General features: G+C 37.4%; 2 protein-coding genes across 2 annotated transcripts; both read left to right on the top strand.

Annotated features, from left to right (window-relative positions):
* Positions 1–7,140: 7,140 nt before the first annotated feature.
* LOC117629174 (endoplasmin homolog) lies at positions 7,141–8,125 on the top strand. The gene is made up of 3 exons (XM_034361678.1): positions 7,141–7,344; positions 7,800–7,880; positions 8,024–8,125. The coding sequence occupies exons 1-3, from the start codon at positions 7,141–7,143 to the stop codon at positions 8,123–8,125; spliced, it is 387 nt and encodes a 128-aa protein (XP_034217569.1).
* Positions 8,126–10,649: 2,524 nt separating this feature from the next.
* On the top strand, positions 10,650–14,099 carry LOC117627397 (transmembrane 9 superfamily member 3-like). Its single transcript, XM_034359478.1, has 7 exons — positions 10,650–10,877; positions 11,362–11,402; positions 11,509–12,091; positions 12,178–12,315; positions 12,409–12,565; positions 12,659–13,143; positions 13,614–14,099. The coding sequence occupies exons 1-7, from the start codon at positions 10,720–10,722 to the stop codon at positions 13,831–13,833; spliced, it is 1,782 nt and encodes a 593-aa protein (XP_034215369.1). The 5' UTR covers positions 10,650–10,719; the 3' UTR covers positions 13,834–14,099.
* Positions 14,100–14,853: the final 754 nt, after the last annotated feature.

The raw sequence follows: 14,853 nt of genomic DNA, 5'->3' as shown, positions 1-14,853 counted from the left end.
CATTTCTAATGTTGGGAAGTTGTGAAGGATTGTTCGAGATTCAAAATTATTCCCACCGGTCCAACAGTTGTGTTGAATGAGACGCCGCTTCACGATTCACCATCAACCGATTCGCCATTGGACTCCCCAATGGAAACGGAGTCACCACTCCCACGTCCGCCAAGACCTATTGGGAGAAAGGCGGCAAAGGCCAAGAGAGGGGGCACTTCAAACAATGAATGTGTACAATTATTGGAGCAAATAGCTAAGAACACCTCACTAAGAATTGAGAGAGACTTGAAAAGAGATGAAGTGGACAAGGCACGAGAGGAAGCATTTGTAATTCAACAGCAGCAGGCACAAGACAAAGACATGGATGATAGAGAGATGAAAATCATGGCCATGGATATGAGCCATATGTCTCCTGAAACAAAGGCCTATTGGAAGCATAGACGAAGGGATGTGATGAGAAGAAAACTTTTCCATGACGACGGACCTAGCAATACGGATTGGTTAAATGATGAAAACCATTAGGTTGTATTGAAACACCTTTGCCATATGTTGTATTGTTGTATTGTTGTATTGTTGTATTGTTGTATTATCCTTTAATTTGTTGTATTGTTTCCTTTTCATTAAATAAAAAAAGCATTAAATAATATGACTATTTATTAAAAACATTTGAGCATCAAAACAAAGATTAATTAAAAACAAACCTTAATTTATTGCAAACAACACACAAAACAAATCATACATAAAAGCATAATAAATAAAAAAATGCATAATTCCAAAAAACACCACACACAATATAAAGCATAATTAAAAACAAAGCACTAATCTTGACTTCATCCATTGTGATTGCCTTTCATCTCCCACAAGTGCTCGATCAAGTCAACTTGACGTCTCTCGTGAACATATGAAGATTGCATTTCTTCATAACGATCAATCATGGGGTTGTTGAATCGACCATCCCGAACTAACGGTTCGGGCTCCATTGGTAGTCCATTTGGTCCCATCGGCCTTTCATATATTCTTGTCAATGCCGTGTTCATGGGATCGGGTTCAAACACCTCTGGAGCATCGTAGTCATACTCATCCTCCACAATCATGTTGTGGAGGATGATGCAAGTCATCATAATACTCCTCAGCACCTCCTCGTCTAGCATCCGAGCAGCACCCCTGATAATTGCCCAACGAGCTTGCAAGATACCGAAACACCTTTCCACGTCTTTCCTGTAACCTTCTTGAAAGGAAGCAAAGCTTCTTTCCTTCTCGGATTGGGGATTCGGAATTGTTTTCACGAATGTCGTCCACCTAGGATAAATTCCGTCGGCAAGGTAGTACGCACCAGAGTATACGGTATTGTTGATTTGGTACGTGACCTGGGGGGAATGACCTCGCAATACCTCGTCGAACACCGGGGATTGACCAAGGACATTGAGGTCATTCTGAGATCCGGCAACCCCGAAGAAGGCATGCCAAACCCAACAGTCGAATGAAGCTACGGCCTCCAAAATTATACTTTTTTGGCCCTTTCGATTCCCGTACTCTCCTTGCCAAGCAGTAGGACAATTCTTCCACTGCCAGTGCATGCAATCAATGCTTCCAATCATGCCTGGGAAACCTCGAGCCTCTGCTTTTTGTAGCAACCTTTGCAGGTCCCTCGGCGTGGGTTTGCGAAGGTACTCCCTCGTGTACAAATTTTCCACTGCATCACAGAATCTCACCAAGCACTCTAGGATAGTTGATTTTCCCATCCTTGCAATCTCATCCACCTGCTCTGCAGATGCCCCATAAGCAAGCATCCGCAAAGCAGCTGTAAGTTTTTGCTCCGGGATAAGACCCAAAACTCCAACAGCATCATGCTTTTGAATGAAGTATGTGTCGTAATTACAAATATCATGCATGATTTTTTGAAACAAATGTGGCTGCATTCTATATCTCTCTCGAAACTTATGAGCAGGATATAACGAATTTGGGATAAAGTAATCCTCCAAGAGATTCTTACCCCGAGACTCTCTACGTCTGTCCACATTTGGGGCACGAGGACGACGGTGTTGCCTTGATTGATTAAGCATACACACCGCTGCTGCAAGCATTTGTTCCTCTTCTTCATCGGCGTCCCGATCTTCTTCAGCACGTCTACGCCGGATTTCTTCCCTTTCTTTATGTTGCCTCTCTAACACCCTCCTCAAGTTTGACATTGAGAGTAGAATGTGTTTTGTAAAATCTGAGAAATGAAGGAATAGATAAGAGATGGTGTGAGAGGTATGAGTTGATGGTGTAGTTTTATAGAGGGATTCAGAAGATAGAGATGACACGTGGCACAATTTTAGAGGATGAAAATCTTATCTGAAATCTGAGATTATAATTTTAAAAAAATATCTGAAAATCTTATCTGACAGAGATGACACGTGGCACAATTTTAGAGGGTGAAAATCTTATCTGAAATATGAGATTATAATTTTTTTTTAAATATCTGAAAATCTTATCTGACATGGGACACGTGGTACAATTTTAGAGGGTGAAAATGTTATCTGAAATCTGAGATTATAATTTTTTTAATGAATATCCGAAAATTTTATCTGGAATAAGACACGTGGCAATCGAGATTCTCATCCGAAAATCTTTTCTGAAAAATAATGGACACGTGACAACCAAAAATATTATCCAAAAATTTAATTACAAAAGATTATCAAAATTAATGGTTTAAAGTATTAAAAAAAATAGGAAATAAAGTACAATGAATAGTATTTGCCTTAGACTTGCCCTAGACTTAGCTCTCAGAGCACGTCCAGCGCACATACAAAACCAGGCAAAAGGCTGCCTTTGTGAGCCCAAATGGCCTCCAGCGCGCAGCCAACAGCCCAGGCAAGGTCTGGGTCCCACCAGCCTGGGCAAGCCCAAGGGCAGATCTTGCCTGGGCTTCAGCCCGAAAGTGCTGACGTCAGCAAGCAAAAATAAATTCAAAAAAATCCAAAAAAATTCCATTTTTTATATAAAAAAATACTAAAAAATTATAGATGTTTTCCCTATAAATACATAACAATTTTATTCACTTTCCCTATAAATACATAACAAGTTTATATTTTGTTGCATATTCTTTTTTTTTTTCTTGCCCTTGCCCTAGCCTTTTGGGATGGAACCAAAAAAGGCAAGGCTGCCACTATTCACGTGAATAGTGGCAGCCCTTGCTTGCCCTTGCCCTTGCCTTAGCCCTTATGGGTGGAGATGCTCTCATGGGTGGAACCACAAATGGTAAGGCTGTCACTATTCATGTGAATAGTGACAGCCCTTGCTTGCCCCTGCCTTAGACTTAGCCCTTATGGGTGGAGTTGCTCTTATTTGTAGCCTAATTTCCCAATATACACCATAAATACAAATAATAATAAACTTGTAATGGCACAAAGTGAATTTGAAAACGAACATCGAAAAATATTGTGTTGATATTAAAATAGTGAATTCATTTTCAATTTGAATAACTTTTTACATGGATGATCTTTTAAAGGAAAATTAATTCAAATTACAAAATCACATTGTCAAATATTAGCCTACAAATACATACATTTTTCAAGTGTATTGTTTAATAATTTTGAGTCCTAATCTAACTTACACCTTTCGTTTTTTACAACCTAGTAAATAATTAGTGTTCTTTTTTTGGTCCAATAGCTTAACAAGTAACTATATTTCTTTTTTTTGCTAACATCCTAACAAGTGAGTAGGGATCATTTATTACAATTTATTTGAATAGGAAAAATTGCTTTCTTAACCCAAATTGGTAATTGTCTTTTAATTGAATATAGTTATTTGAAAGCCAAATTGTAACTATATTTAACCAAATAGTCTTTTAAATATATGCCGCAGCTATTATATGAAACTCTAATCGTTCTCTCCATTTGTGAATCCTAAAGGAAAACTTTACGGAGAATGGAGGAGAAAAAAGTATCACTGCCCATTCTCCCCCTCCTTTGTTCTCGTATTTTCCTTTTAAGTTAGTGAATAAGTTCACTGGGGCATTTTGAATAAAAAACCTATTGTGGTGATTTCTTTTGATAGATTGATGATCTTTTGAGCCAAAACTGGTTTTTACATTGATGATCTTATGATCAGGGTCTTGTCGATTTTGACACTTTGCCACTCAATGTATCATAAGAAATGCTTCAACAACACAGCATTTTGAAGGCAATTAAGAAGAAGCTCATCCGGAAAGCCCTTGAAGGATCCGTAAACTTGCTGAGGAAGATCCTGATGAGTTACAAAGATAAGAACGGTGCGCATATTATTACTTATTGTTAATATTTGCAAGCAGTTTCCTTGTGCTATTCTGGAAGTATTTGACAAAGTAGGGTAAAAATATTTAGTTATGCTCAGATTCACTCATATTATTATTCTTCTCCAATATAGAGGTATTTATACAAGTACAAAAATGTGTTAACCCTAAATAAAATAGAAAATATATCTAAATTACAATAGGAAATAAATCTCTATTACAATAGGACTAAATAATAATTGGTAAGTAACCAAAATTCTAACTAAATAAGGAACCAAAATCCTAAGTAAATAAGGACTCGCCAACACTCCCCCTCAAGTTGGGCAAAGATATTTCGCACGCCCAACTTGACAAGCGAGTCACAGAACACCATACTTGAGAAGCACCAATTGTAGAGAAGGTCTTTTCGTCAACCACGAGTGAAACAAGTGACAAACTAAAGCAAAGTTCGCAGCGAAAACACAAGAACAAATCCTAAAAAATAGGGCACATAGAAGAACACATAAAAGTATAACACATAAATCATGTGAATACGGCAGTAGGTAAGGCAGAATACAGAAATCCTGTGAGCACGACAATAAGTAAGGCAGAACACAGAAACCCTGTGAGCACGGCAATAGATAAGGCAGAACACATAAACCCTTTGAACACGGCAGTAGATAAGGCAAAACAAAGAACCCCGGTGAGCACGGCAGCAGAAAAGGCAGAACACAGAAACCTTGTGAGCATGGCAATAGGTAAGGCATAATACATAAACCATGTGAGCACAACAGCAGATATTGTAGAAACCAAACCCTAAAAAATAGGGTAAGGCAAGGTAAAGCCAAACCTCGAAAAAATAAGGTAAGGTAAGGCAAAGAAAGTTAAGAGCAAAGGCAAGGTCAACGGGCGTGACCACAACGGAAACACGCCAACAAGGACATGAGCACGATAAAAGCAACAACAATAATGTTCCCAGCAAGAGACAACAAAACTGACAGCATCAAGAGCAACACAAGGCACTGGCACTAGCAAGAGCAATATAAGGCACTGGCACCAGCAAGACAAGGCAGGGCAAACAACTATGGTAGCAGCAACAACAGAGACAACTTCTCTTCACTCTCCCTCTCCCTTTGAAGAGAATAGGTCGATAGAGCCATATGATTAGTGGTACTTGAGAAACAGGCGTGGACAATTAGCCATGATAGATAAGTAGGTGAATTGCAATGGAATATATGAGCAGCAGTGTCACTCCCCCTTAAATTCGATGATGTATGAGAGTCGAGATTTAGAGAAAGTAACACCTAAATAAACAAAGAGACAAAGGCCAGCTAGGAAAAGGCTCGGCGAGCAGTGACGAGGCTTGCGGAGATTTGAGATGGCTCGGTGAGCGGTGATGAGGCTTGCGGAGGAAATAGATCATGCCATCAATGGCCAAGGGGTGTGTTGTGCATATGGTATACATTTAAAAGAGAGGCTCGGCGATGAGCGCAAGAGATTGAAACTAACATGGGCTCAATCTGATTTTAACAGAAAGTAAGCTCATAAAGAGATGAAAAGTAAGAGAAAAAGGCAACATCTGGCATAGGTAGAGAAAAATAAAGGTAATGACTTAACATAAACACGGCAAGGATAGCGATAAGGGTAAAATTGCAGAAAGGTGCGGTTATGGCTAAGGCAGAAGAAATATATGTTGATTATTAAGGAAAGGAGAAACGGGGATTTACAGTAAGGTGAAAACCCATGATGGGTTAGGAATAAGGAACGCCAACGACTCTCAATTTGTCAGAGGATATCACAGGTTAGTAACCTGGCTCTGATACCATGTCAAACAAAGTAGGGTAAAAATATTTAGTTATGATCAGATTCACTCATATTATTATTCTTCTCCAATATGGAGGTATTTATACAAGTACAAAGATGTGTTAACCTAAATAAAATAGAAAATATATCTAAATTACAATAGGAAATAAATCTCTATTACAATAGGACTAAATAATAATTGGTAAGTAACCAAAATTCTAATTAAATAAGGAACCAAAATCCTAAGTAAGTAAAGACTCGCCAACAATATTCAATCGGAGCGTACGAGTTGTTATATGGTACCTTGATGTCATGTTTACTGCAGCCCAGTTAAACTTGCATTAATACCATCCCTTGAAAACCAACAACTTGAGCTTCATGTTTTGCTGTTTTTGTAAAAGTTAGTAAAGCTAACTTGGGGGGAGAGTTACTAAGTTTGCATTAATTGTTCACTTTTTCCTTGTGTTGAATTTTGATGTGAAAACAGAGGTTGAAAAATCCAGTGATGATGATTGGAAGAGAGGCCGATATACTAGATTCTGGAATGAATCCGGCTAGTCCATTCAACTTGGTGTCATTGAAGATGCGGCTAATATGAATCATTTGGCAAAACTCCTAAAGATTTGAGAGGTAAACATATTTTATTGTACTATCTATGTTTAGTTTTATTGGCAGCATTAAAAGCCCTTATACTGCCTTTATGGGGTTGAATGACGAACTTTGAACTCTCTAGCAGCAACAAGTCAGATGGAAAATTGACTTCACGAGATCAGTAGTATGAAATCTGGGCAGAAGGACATATATTACATTACTGAAGCCAGCAAGGAACAATTGGAAAAATGTCCCTTCATTGAGTGGCTTAAGAAGGAAAGTTATGAGGTACATATAAAAGATATTCAATCCTTGCACTTGTTTAAATAGGGTTGTTTGTTACTTTCCTACTTGTTCTATTTGAGTCATGAGTAAGGGCTTTTTTTTGTCTCTCTATTTACCTTTTTATATCTATTGCTACAGGTTATTTTCTTCACAGATCCAGTTGATGTATATCTGATGAAATACTTGGTGGACTATAAAGACAAGGAACTCAAGGAATCATACAAGAAACTCACTAAATGGTGGAAGAGTACTCTGCCATTTATGATGTGGCTATGACATCAAATTTTGGTTGGAGTGCAAACATGGAGAAGATCATGCAATCTCAGACTTTATCAGATGCTAGCAAGCAAGCATGCATGCGTGGCAAGAGGATACTTGTGATTAACCCAAGGTATCCAATCATCAAGGAGCTCCATAAGAGAGTAGTAAAGAACGCTGAGGTATGTTCTAGACTTCTTCCCCTACACTTACAGAAATGTGATATATATGAAGGTTTTCGCAGAATTAAGGTCTTTGTGCATTCATGATCTTGTTCACTTTTTAAATGGTCTCCAACATTTATAAATGACTGGTGGGTGCTGCTTGTAAAATATTTTAAAAAAATCTTGACCTTTGTAAGTTGGATTTCTCTGTCGTTGGTTAAAATTGTTCATTTCTGATTGTTTCTCATTTGGGGATCTGATATTTGTCCTAGTTATGATATCAAAATGGTTCTTCATTTAGTTGGTTTAGATGAATAAATAGGCACATTGCTATCACATGTCTGTTAAGCAATTGAAAGAAGCCAAGGCCTATGCCTACTCTTATGGTTGAGTCTAAAAGCATGTCTTAGAATCCATTTGTTGAATTGTTGGTGAATCTAGTTTATCTCTTCGATTATTCGCTTGCTCTTTAGGATGAGAGTGTAAAGCTGACAGCACGACTTATTTACAATTTTGCACTCATGAAAGGTGTTTCCAATTTTCCAGATCCCAAGGTAAGGTTTGTGCCTTCCGCTTCTACAGTTTAGTGAAGTCTACCCTAAACATCAACCCTGATCTCGTAGTTGAGGAGGAAGAATATGTTGAAGAGGTTGAGACAAAAACTGCAGACACTTTCTTTTTTACTGAAATTATGTAGATAGATGGATTCAAAGATAAAGCAAGCACTTTTACTGAAATTACAATCAAGTTGAAGAATGGCATTGCCTCAATCACAAAAAGCTCTTTCTTTGATACTTGATTCATACACTAACTTCAATTGCAATTGTTCAAAAACTAGCTTGGGAGACTAGTAAAGGGAAAATAAATTAACAAAAACCGTATTTGTACACTCTATGCTAAATATATCTAATCTAATCTAATCTGTTCTGTATCGTCGATCGTGGATGGTTGTGTTTGGAATAGTGAACGTATACTTTACAAGCAACCTGTGGACTTCCTCATCAGCCTCCGTGGCTTGCACGTATGGTGATTATGCTAAGCAAAAGAAATAGAGTTTTATGCTTTGGAGGTTTGATCCCCTCGAAGAGATCACTTTCCCTAATTTTCTTTTCTGTCCAAATTCACTAGTTGATAGGAACTTGATCCTATCAGTCGACAAACAAGTACCCGACCCGCCGCTCGGCTCCACCATAATGGGCAAGTTGTAGCCAGGGCCATCCCTTAGATTTTGAGGGCCCTATGTGAAACTTAAATTGGGACATCACATAATCTAATACAAAAATATTATAAAAATTTGTCATAACTTAATGTCATAAACAATTTTTTTATAACTAAAATTCACCATTTTTTTTTATAACTTAATGTAATAAATATGCTACAACTTAATTTGCTCTCCATTTGGCAAATAACGAGTGTAAAATGTTGAAGAGAAACGTCTATGTAAATGATCTTTAGGACCTTTACCTATTAATAGATCTCTTACAGGAATTGAAAGAATAACAGAAATTGTCAAAGGATTGAAAAAAAGAACTAAAGAGAAATTGATGAACAATGATGATTACTTACTAGAAAATCAGAGTTTAAGAGAAAGAAAAAGCCATGAAGTTTTTTTCGTTTTGTTTTGAATGAAGAAAGTACTTTTCTTGGAGGAGAAAACCTTTTTTATTTTATTTTTAAGAACGTTTAAGGGATATATACATATACTCATCCTTTGGTGTGGTTAAGCTTGCACGTTACTTGTTTTTAAAAGGCTTTCTATTTTTTTAAAATTAAATTTTATAATTATGTAAAGTTTGAATGCAAAAATAATATCAAAAAAGACTAGCCAAATTGACCTCAGGGAGCATCGAACTCTGGCCCTTTTGCGAAATAGATTTGCACTCCAACCAACTCCCCTGAACACGCTGTTGTGCAAATATCCAAACGCTATATTATATATACGATTCATATAATATTAATATATATATATAATATAAATAATTTTTTTTCTGGGGCCCTTAAGAATCGAGGGCCCTGTGCGGTGGCGCTACTTGCACCACCCCAGGGCCGCCCCTGGTTGTAGCCGTCCACTAAGCTTACGTCGTAGCTCCTGATATGCCTGTAACATTACATAAAAATATATATATATATATATTATATTAAAAAATGTAAGTTTTCTATATAATTTCCGTGGTTTTTATTTAACTTTTATCGATGTCGATAATATCCCGATATTTTCATTGAAATTTTCGTGTTTTTGGACTACCGATATTTTCAATACCATTGATATTTTAGACATTGGTTGTGATGTAGTGGTACTCTTTTTTCTTGACCGTTTTGGTTTAGGATTTTTTGAGACAAGGTTTTAATGAGGCCACACTTATTGTATCATCGAGTTCCAATTGATGTTGAATTGTATTCTGACATTGCGGAGCTCCGATTTGTTTCTTTGTTTCCTGGTGATTGATTCAGGTCGTGAGTCATTTTTAAGATCACGCTCTTGTTCTTGACTCTCACGTTGGGTTTGCGGATGTTTTCATCCTATCATTTGTACACTCTTATGATGTTTCTAAAATAAAGTATCTTTCCCAACTAAAAAAAAATTAAAAGACATGTCACATGATAAAGTTTACAATTTTTTAGACCAAAAATGACAAGTGTACATAAAATGAGATTCATAAAATACAACCTACGTTCATATGTGTTTGTGAGTTTGAAGCACGATATTGTTGCTTAGTTTACTACATTGATACCAACTTACCACCAACTATCAAGTAAGCCAACGTTAGTGAATTTTGACTACATTGATTTTCATCTACCTTGAAACAAAAAAAGAAATTCACAATGGAATATCATTATATGAATCACAACATTCAATTCAAAGGATGGAAAATCTGAAAATAATCAAACAGCAAGGACATGGACCTACTAGGAGTAGACCAGGACCCACAGTGCTACGTGTCGTCGACCCAAGCTGGAAATTCAGATCCGAATAGGAAGGAGGCCGGGAATCGTCCCAAGGCGTTGACTATCAAACCACCAGATCTCTCACCCCTCTAACACGTAGACTTAAAAAGAAAGAAAGAAAGAAAGAAAATAATAAAAAAAGAGAAGCGTTAGACGCACCCTACAGCATAAGGTAGGCACCAAAGCGTCGGTGAGGCATCAAACATCTTAGGATGTGGTGAGGCACTCCGTCTCCGTCACCCGCTGCTCCCCGTTTTGGCTTAATATTATAACTTTCACATTAACCCCTAATAATTAATAAAAATTATGAGCGTATTAAGCTTAACTTCTATATTTTATTAAGCCCCAAGTAAATATATAAACCAAACCAAAGGAGGCCCAAACCCAAAATCAGATAAATATTGAACGTGTTTGTCTGTCTCTGCAGAGATTAGAGAGAGAGTGACAATGGGGAAGACCATGGCGGTGGGAGTGCCAGTCATCATCGCCTTGCTAATTCTCTGCGGTGTGGATCTGGTCAGGTCAGACGCGTCGGATCATCGGTACAAGGAAGGAGATTTAGTCCCTTTGTATGCCAACAAGGTGGGACCCTTCCACAACCCCAGGTAAAACCCAGACTCACGCTGCTCGCTCCTCGATCTGAAAGTTTCACGTTTTCTTAGCTCAATTCAGCTTCTGGGTTTGTTCATTTCGCTGTTATTTGTTCTGGATCTGAGTTTATTTGTAGACCCATTTGTCTGGTTACTCAGAAATTTGCATGAGTTACAAGTTTTTCAGCTAAGACGACAAGATTTGTTTCAGCTGGGATAAGTTAGACACTGTGATTGGCAAATTGAACTTACATCAATTGTGTTGAATTCTGAGCTGGATCTATTTTTAAAGATTTGATTTGGGATAGACCATTAGGCGGCTTTGCTAGCAATTTGAGATTGAACAGTGTTTTCATTGAAATAGCATGTGCACTGTTCTTGGAGCTTACCTCTGTTTCTGCTGAACTAGTTAATATTTTAGATGCAAGTTTGACTATGGTGGAAATTTGGTATTCACAATTACAATTTGGTTAATTTTGTATTTTTTGGGTGATTACAGCGAAACGTACCGATATTTTGATCTACCATTCTGCTCACCAGGTTTGCATCAATCGGATTCGTTTTTTTCTTTCTTACTAATTACATAATATGTCCTCATCTTCTGCGAGGACTTTCATTTACCTTAATATTTGGATCTTAATTGCAGATAAGGTGAAAGAGAAGAAGGAAGCTCTGGGTGAAGTATTAAATGGGGATCGTTTAGTCAGTGCCCCTTACAAACTAGAGTTCCAAAAGCATAAAGATTCAGAAGTAGCTTGCAAAAGAACAATAAAAAAGGAAGAAGTGGCCCGGTTCAGATCTGCTGTCAACAAGGACTATTACTTTCAGATGTATTATGATGACTTGCCCATTTGGGGTTTCATAGGGAAGGTTGACAAGGAAGGCAAAGACCCGAGCGAATACAAGACCTACTTGTATAAGCATATTCATTTTGATATCTCTTACAACAAGGACCGTGTGATTGAAATCAATGTTCGAACAGATCCAAATGCATTGGTTGACCTTACAGAGGATAAAGAAATTGATGTCGAATTCATGTATACTGTAAAATGGAAGGAAACAACCACTCCTTTTGATAAGAGGATGGATAAGTATTCTCAGTCCTCATCGCTGCCACATCATTTGGAGATCCATTGGTTCTCGATTATAAATTCATGTGTGACAGTTCTCCTGTTGACCGGGTTTCTTGCCACAATTCTCATGCGAGTGCTTAAGAATGATTTTGTCAAGTAAGCATTTTTAAGAGTCATTTATCACTGTTTTCTGTCTGCCAGTTCACTCATTTTTTAATTCACTGTTTGTTTATCTATAAAAGATATGCCCATGATGAAGAAGCAGCTGAAGACCAGGAAGAGACTGGATGGAAATACATTCATGGAGATGTATTTAGATTTCCCAAGTACAAGTCTCTGTTTGCAGCAGCTCTGGGTTCTGGCACCCAACTATTTACCCTGTAAGTGCTCATTCATCCAGCTATAGGTTTAGCACTAACTCTCATTTTTCGAAGTTTCTCATTATTTCTTGTTTTTTTTTCCATGCCATGCAGTACGATATTCATTTTTATACTTGCTCTTGTTGGCGTGTTTTATCCATACAACCGAGGGGCTCTATTTACTGCTCTGGTTGTCATTTATGCACTCACATCAGGAATTGCAGGGTATACTGCTACTTCATTTTATTGCCAGCTAGAGGGAACAAACTGGGTATGTGATGATAAATTCCCTTGCTAGGGTTTTGGAATCATTGACTAAAGTTGATATTATATGAATTGAAGATTGAACTTCCTGGTATGGCAGGTTAGGAATCTATTGTTGACGGGATGCCTCTTCTGTGGACCTCTGTTCCTTACATTCTGCTTTTTGAATACTGTTGCAATTGCTTATACGGCCACTGCTGCGCTTCCCTTTGGCACAATTGTGGTTATAGTTCTAATTTGGACACTTGTAACATCACCTTTGCTAGTGTTAGGAGGGATTGCCGGGAAGAACAGCAAAGCTGAGTTCCAAGCTCCTGTTCGCACGACTAAATATCCCAGAGAAATTCCACCTTTACCTTGGTACCGGGCAACAATCCCTCAAATGGCAATGGCTGGTTTTCTGCCTTTCAGTGCTATATACATTGAACTGTACTACATTTTTGCCAGTGTGTGGGGTCACAGGATTTACACCATTTACAGCATCTTGTTTATTGTGTTTATCATTCTTCTGATAGTCACTGCTTTCATTACTGTGGCGTTGACATATTTCCAACTTGCTGCTGAGGACCATGAGTGGTGGTGGAGGTAAGCAGGTTCCGTGCATATTAATTTTTTGTTAGGGGTTTTATGCAAGTTATTATGTTTTTTATTCCTATGCTTGCCGTTACCATCTCTTGATTAACTGCTTTTGTTATTGACGTCAAGTATTCGTGACTGATGGAGAAATGGTATTGAAAATTCCGAGAAGTGGGATATATGGATTTTGTAGGTTTAGGATTAAGAAAGCTAGACTAAAGTAACGGGTGCACTGAATTAAAGAAAGAAGAGCTGCCATGTTCTAGGCAATTGATATTTAGGATTTGTGGACTTTTTATTAATTAATTTTGCGGATTGCCTTGGTTGCTTATTAGTGCGGTATTAGTATCACGTGTTATATAATACTTGATTTTACTTCAACATGAAAATTTGGACATCACTTTGTAAACCATTTTTATCTTCAGAAGATGTAAATATAATATTCCTTGATTGATGTATAAATGTTGGTTTGATTACAGATCTTTCCTCTGCGGTGGATCTACTGGCATATTTATCTATGCCTATTGTTTGTATTACTACTACGCACGCTCAGATATGTCAGGATTTATGCAAACGTCATTCTTCTTTGGTTACATGGCATGCATCTGCTATGGTTTCTTCCTCATGCTTGGAACTGTAGGCTTCCGTGCAGCTTTGCTTTTTGTTCGTCACATATACCGATCCATCAAGTGTGAGTAGCTAGTTGTTCTCCAAGAATCAATCATCATGGGAGATGTACTTTCTGGTGTTTTTAATCTCATAGGCACCTACCTCCTTGTAGAGAATTTTCCTCAAAATTAATTTTGTAGTGCCTCCTCGTGTACTAAAGCAGTGTCATGAGATATCTTGCTGTCCAGAGCAATGTGTTAGATCACAGTATGGTCGACTATTCATAGAGACAGTTTGTATCATTACCTTTCAAGCTTTGCAATACATTCTTTAAATATCTTCCTCGTTCCTTTGTATCGTTATATAGTTACCCAATATTCTCTCATTCTCTCTCTCTCTCTCTGTGTTTTGTAAATACATGGCATATTATTATTGGCTGCTGCTTAATACTTGTGGAAGCAGCTGCTACATGCAAATTAAGATCATAAAAAAGGGCCAACTAAGAACGTTGAGCCAAAGAGCAAGGAAATTTAAAAATAAAAAAAGATTTATCAACTTCGTGGTAAGAACAAGCAATCAAAAAACTGAAGAAATGTTTCCTGAAAAATAAAATAAAAAATAAAAAAAACTGAAGAAATGTTGGGGTGCCTTCCAAGTTTCCCAGTGGTATTAGGCCCATTCCTTTCACCAACAAGAATGAAATTAAACCTTCCTGGTTTTCATCTTGAGTTTTCTTTCTTTAGCCAATGATTTTTTAGCCTTTAAAATATTCAATTTACATTTCTCTCCGGAATCTTAAAACATGACTCAAAAACACAGATTATCTTACCCCCTTCCCCTTGTAGACGGTGGAAGGCCGGTCGTGTTTTTGATGCATTACTAAGAATCTCATTCACTAGTTATCTGAATTAAGGTATCTTTGGGAGTGTCTTTATAAGAAGTTTTGTCAGAAGCGTTTTTAGTTTCCATTACCCGGCCTATACAAAATTTACTTAAAACATCTAGTAAAATTTCTATATAAAAAAAAGCTAGTAAAAAAAAGAGAAAAAAAAAGAAAAAGAAAAAATACGTTTAACTGAGAAGAAAAGATAAAAGGAAAGGGCCTCGAAA

The sequence above is a fragment of the Prunus dulcis genome, chromosome 5, assembly GCF_902201215.1.
Source record: "Prunus dulcis chromosome 5, ALMONDv2, whole genome shotgun sequence".
Lineage (NCBI taxonomy): Eukaryota > Viridiplantae > Streptophyta > Magnoliopsida > Rosales > Rosaceae > Prunus > Prunus dulcis.
This window is presented reverse-complemented; position numbering and strand designations above follow the sequence as displayed.

Coding starts and splice junctions, on each gene's coding strand:
- LOC117627397 (XM_034359478.1), top strand. CDS start 10,720: ATGGGGAAGACCATGGCGGTGGGAGTGCCAGTCATCATCGCCTTGCTA. Junction 12,092..12,177: donor CTTAAGAATGATTTTGTCAA/GTAAGCATTTTT, acceptor TATCTATAAAAG/ATATGCCCATGATGAAGAAG. Junction 12,316..12,408: donor GGCACCCAACTATTTACCCT/GTAAGTGCTCAT, acceptor CATGCCATGCAG/TACGATATTCATTTTTATAC.
- LOC117629174 (XM_034361678.1), top strand. CDS start 7,141: ATGGTGGAAGAGTACTCTGCCATTTATGATGTGGCTATGACATCAAAT. Junction 7,345..7,799: donor GAGTAGTAAAGAACGCTGAG/GTATGTTCTAGA, acceptor CTTGCTCTTTAG/GATGAGAGTGTAAAGCTGAC. Junction 7,881..8,023: donor CCAATTTTCCAGATCCCAAG/GTAAGGTTTGTG, acceptor GAAATTATGTAG/ATAGATGGATTCAAAGATAA.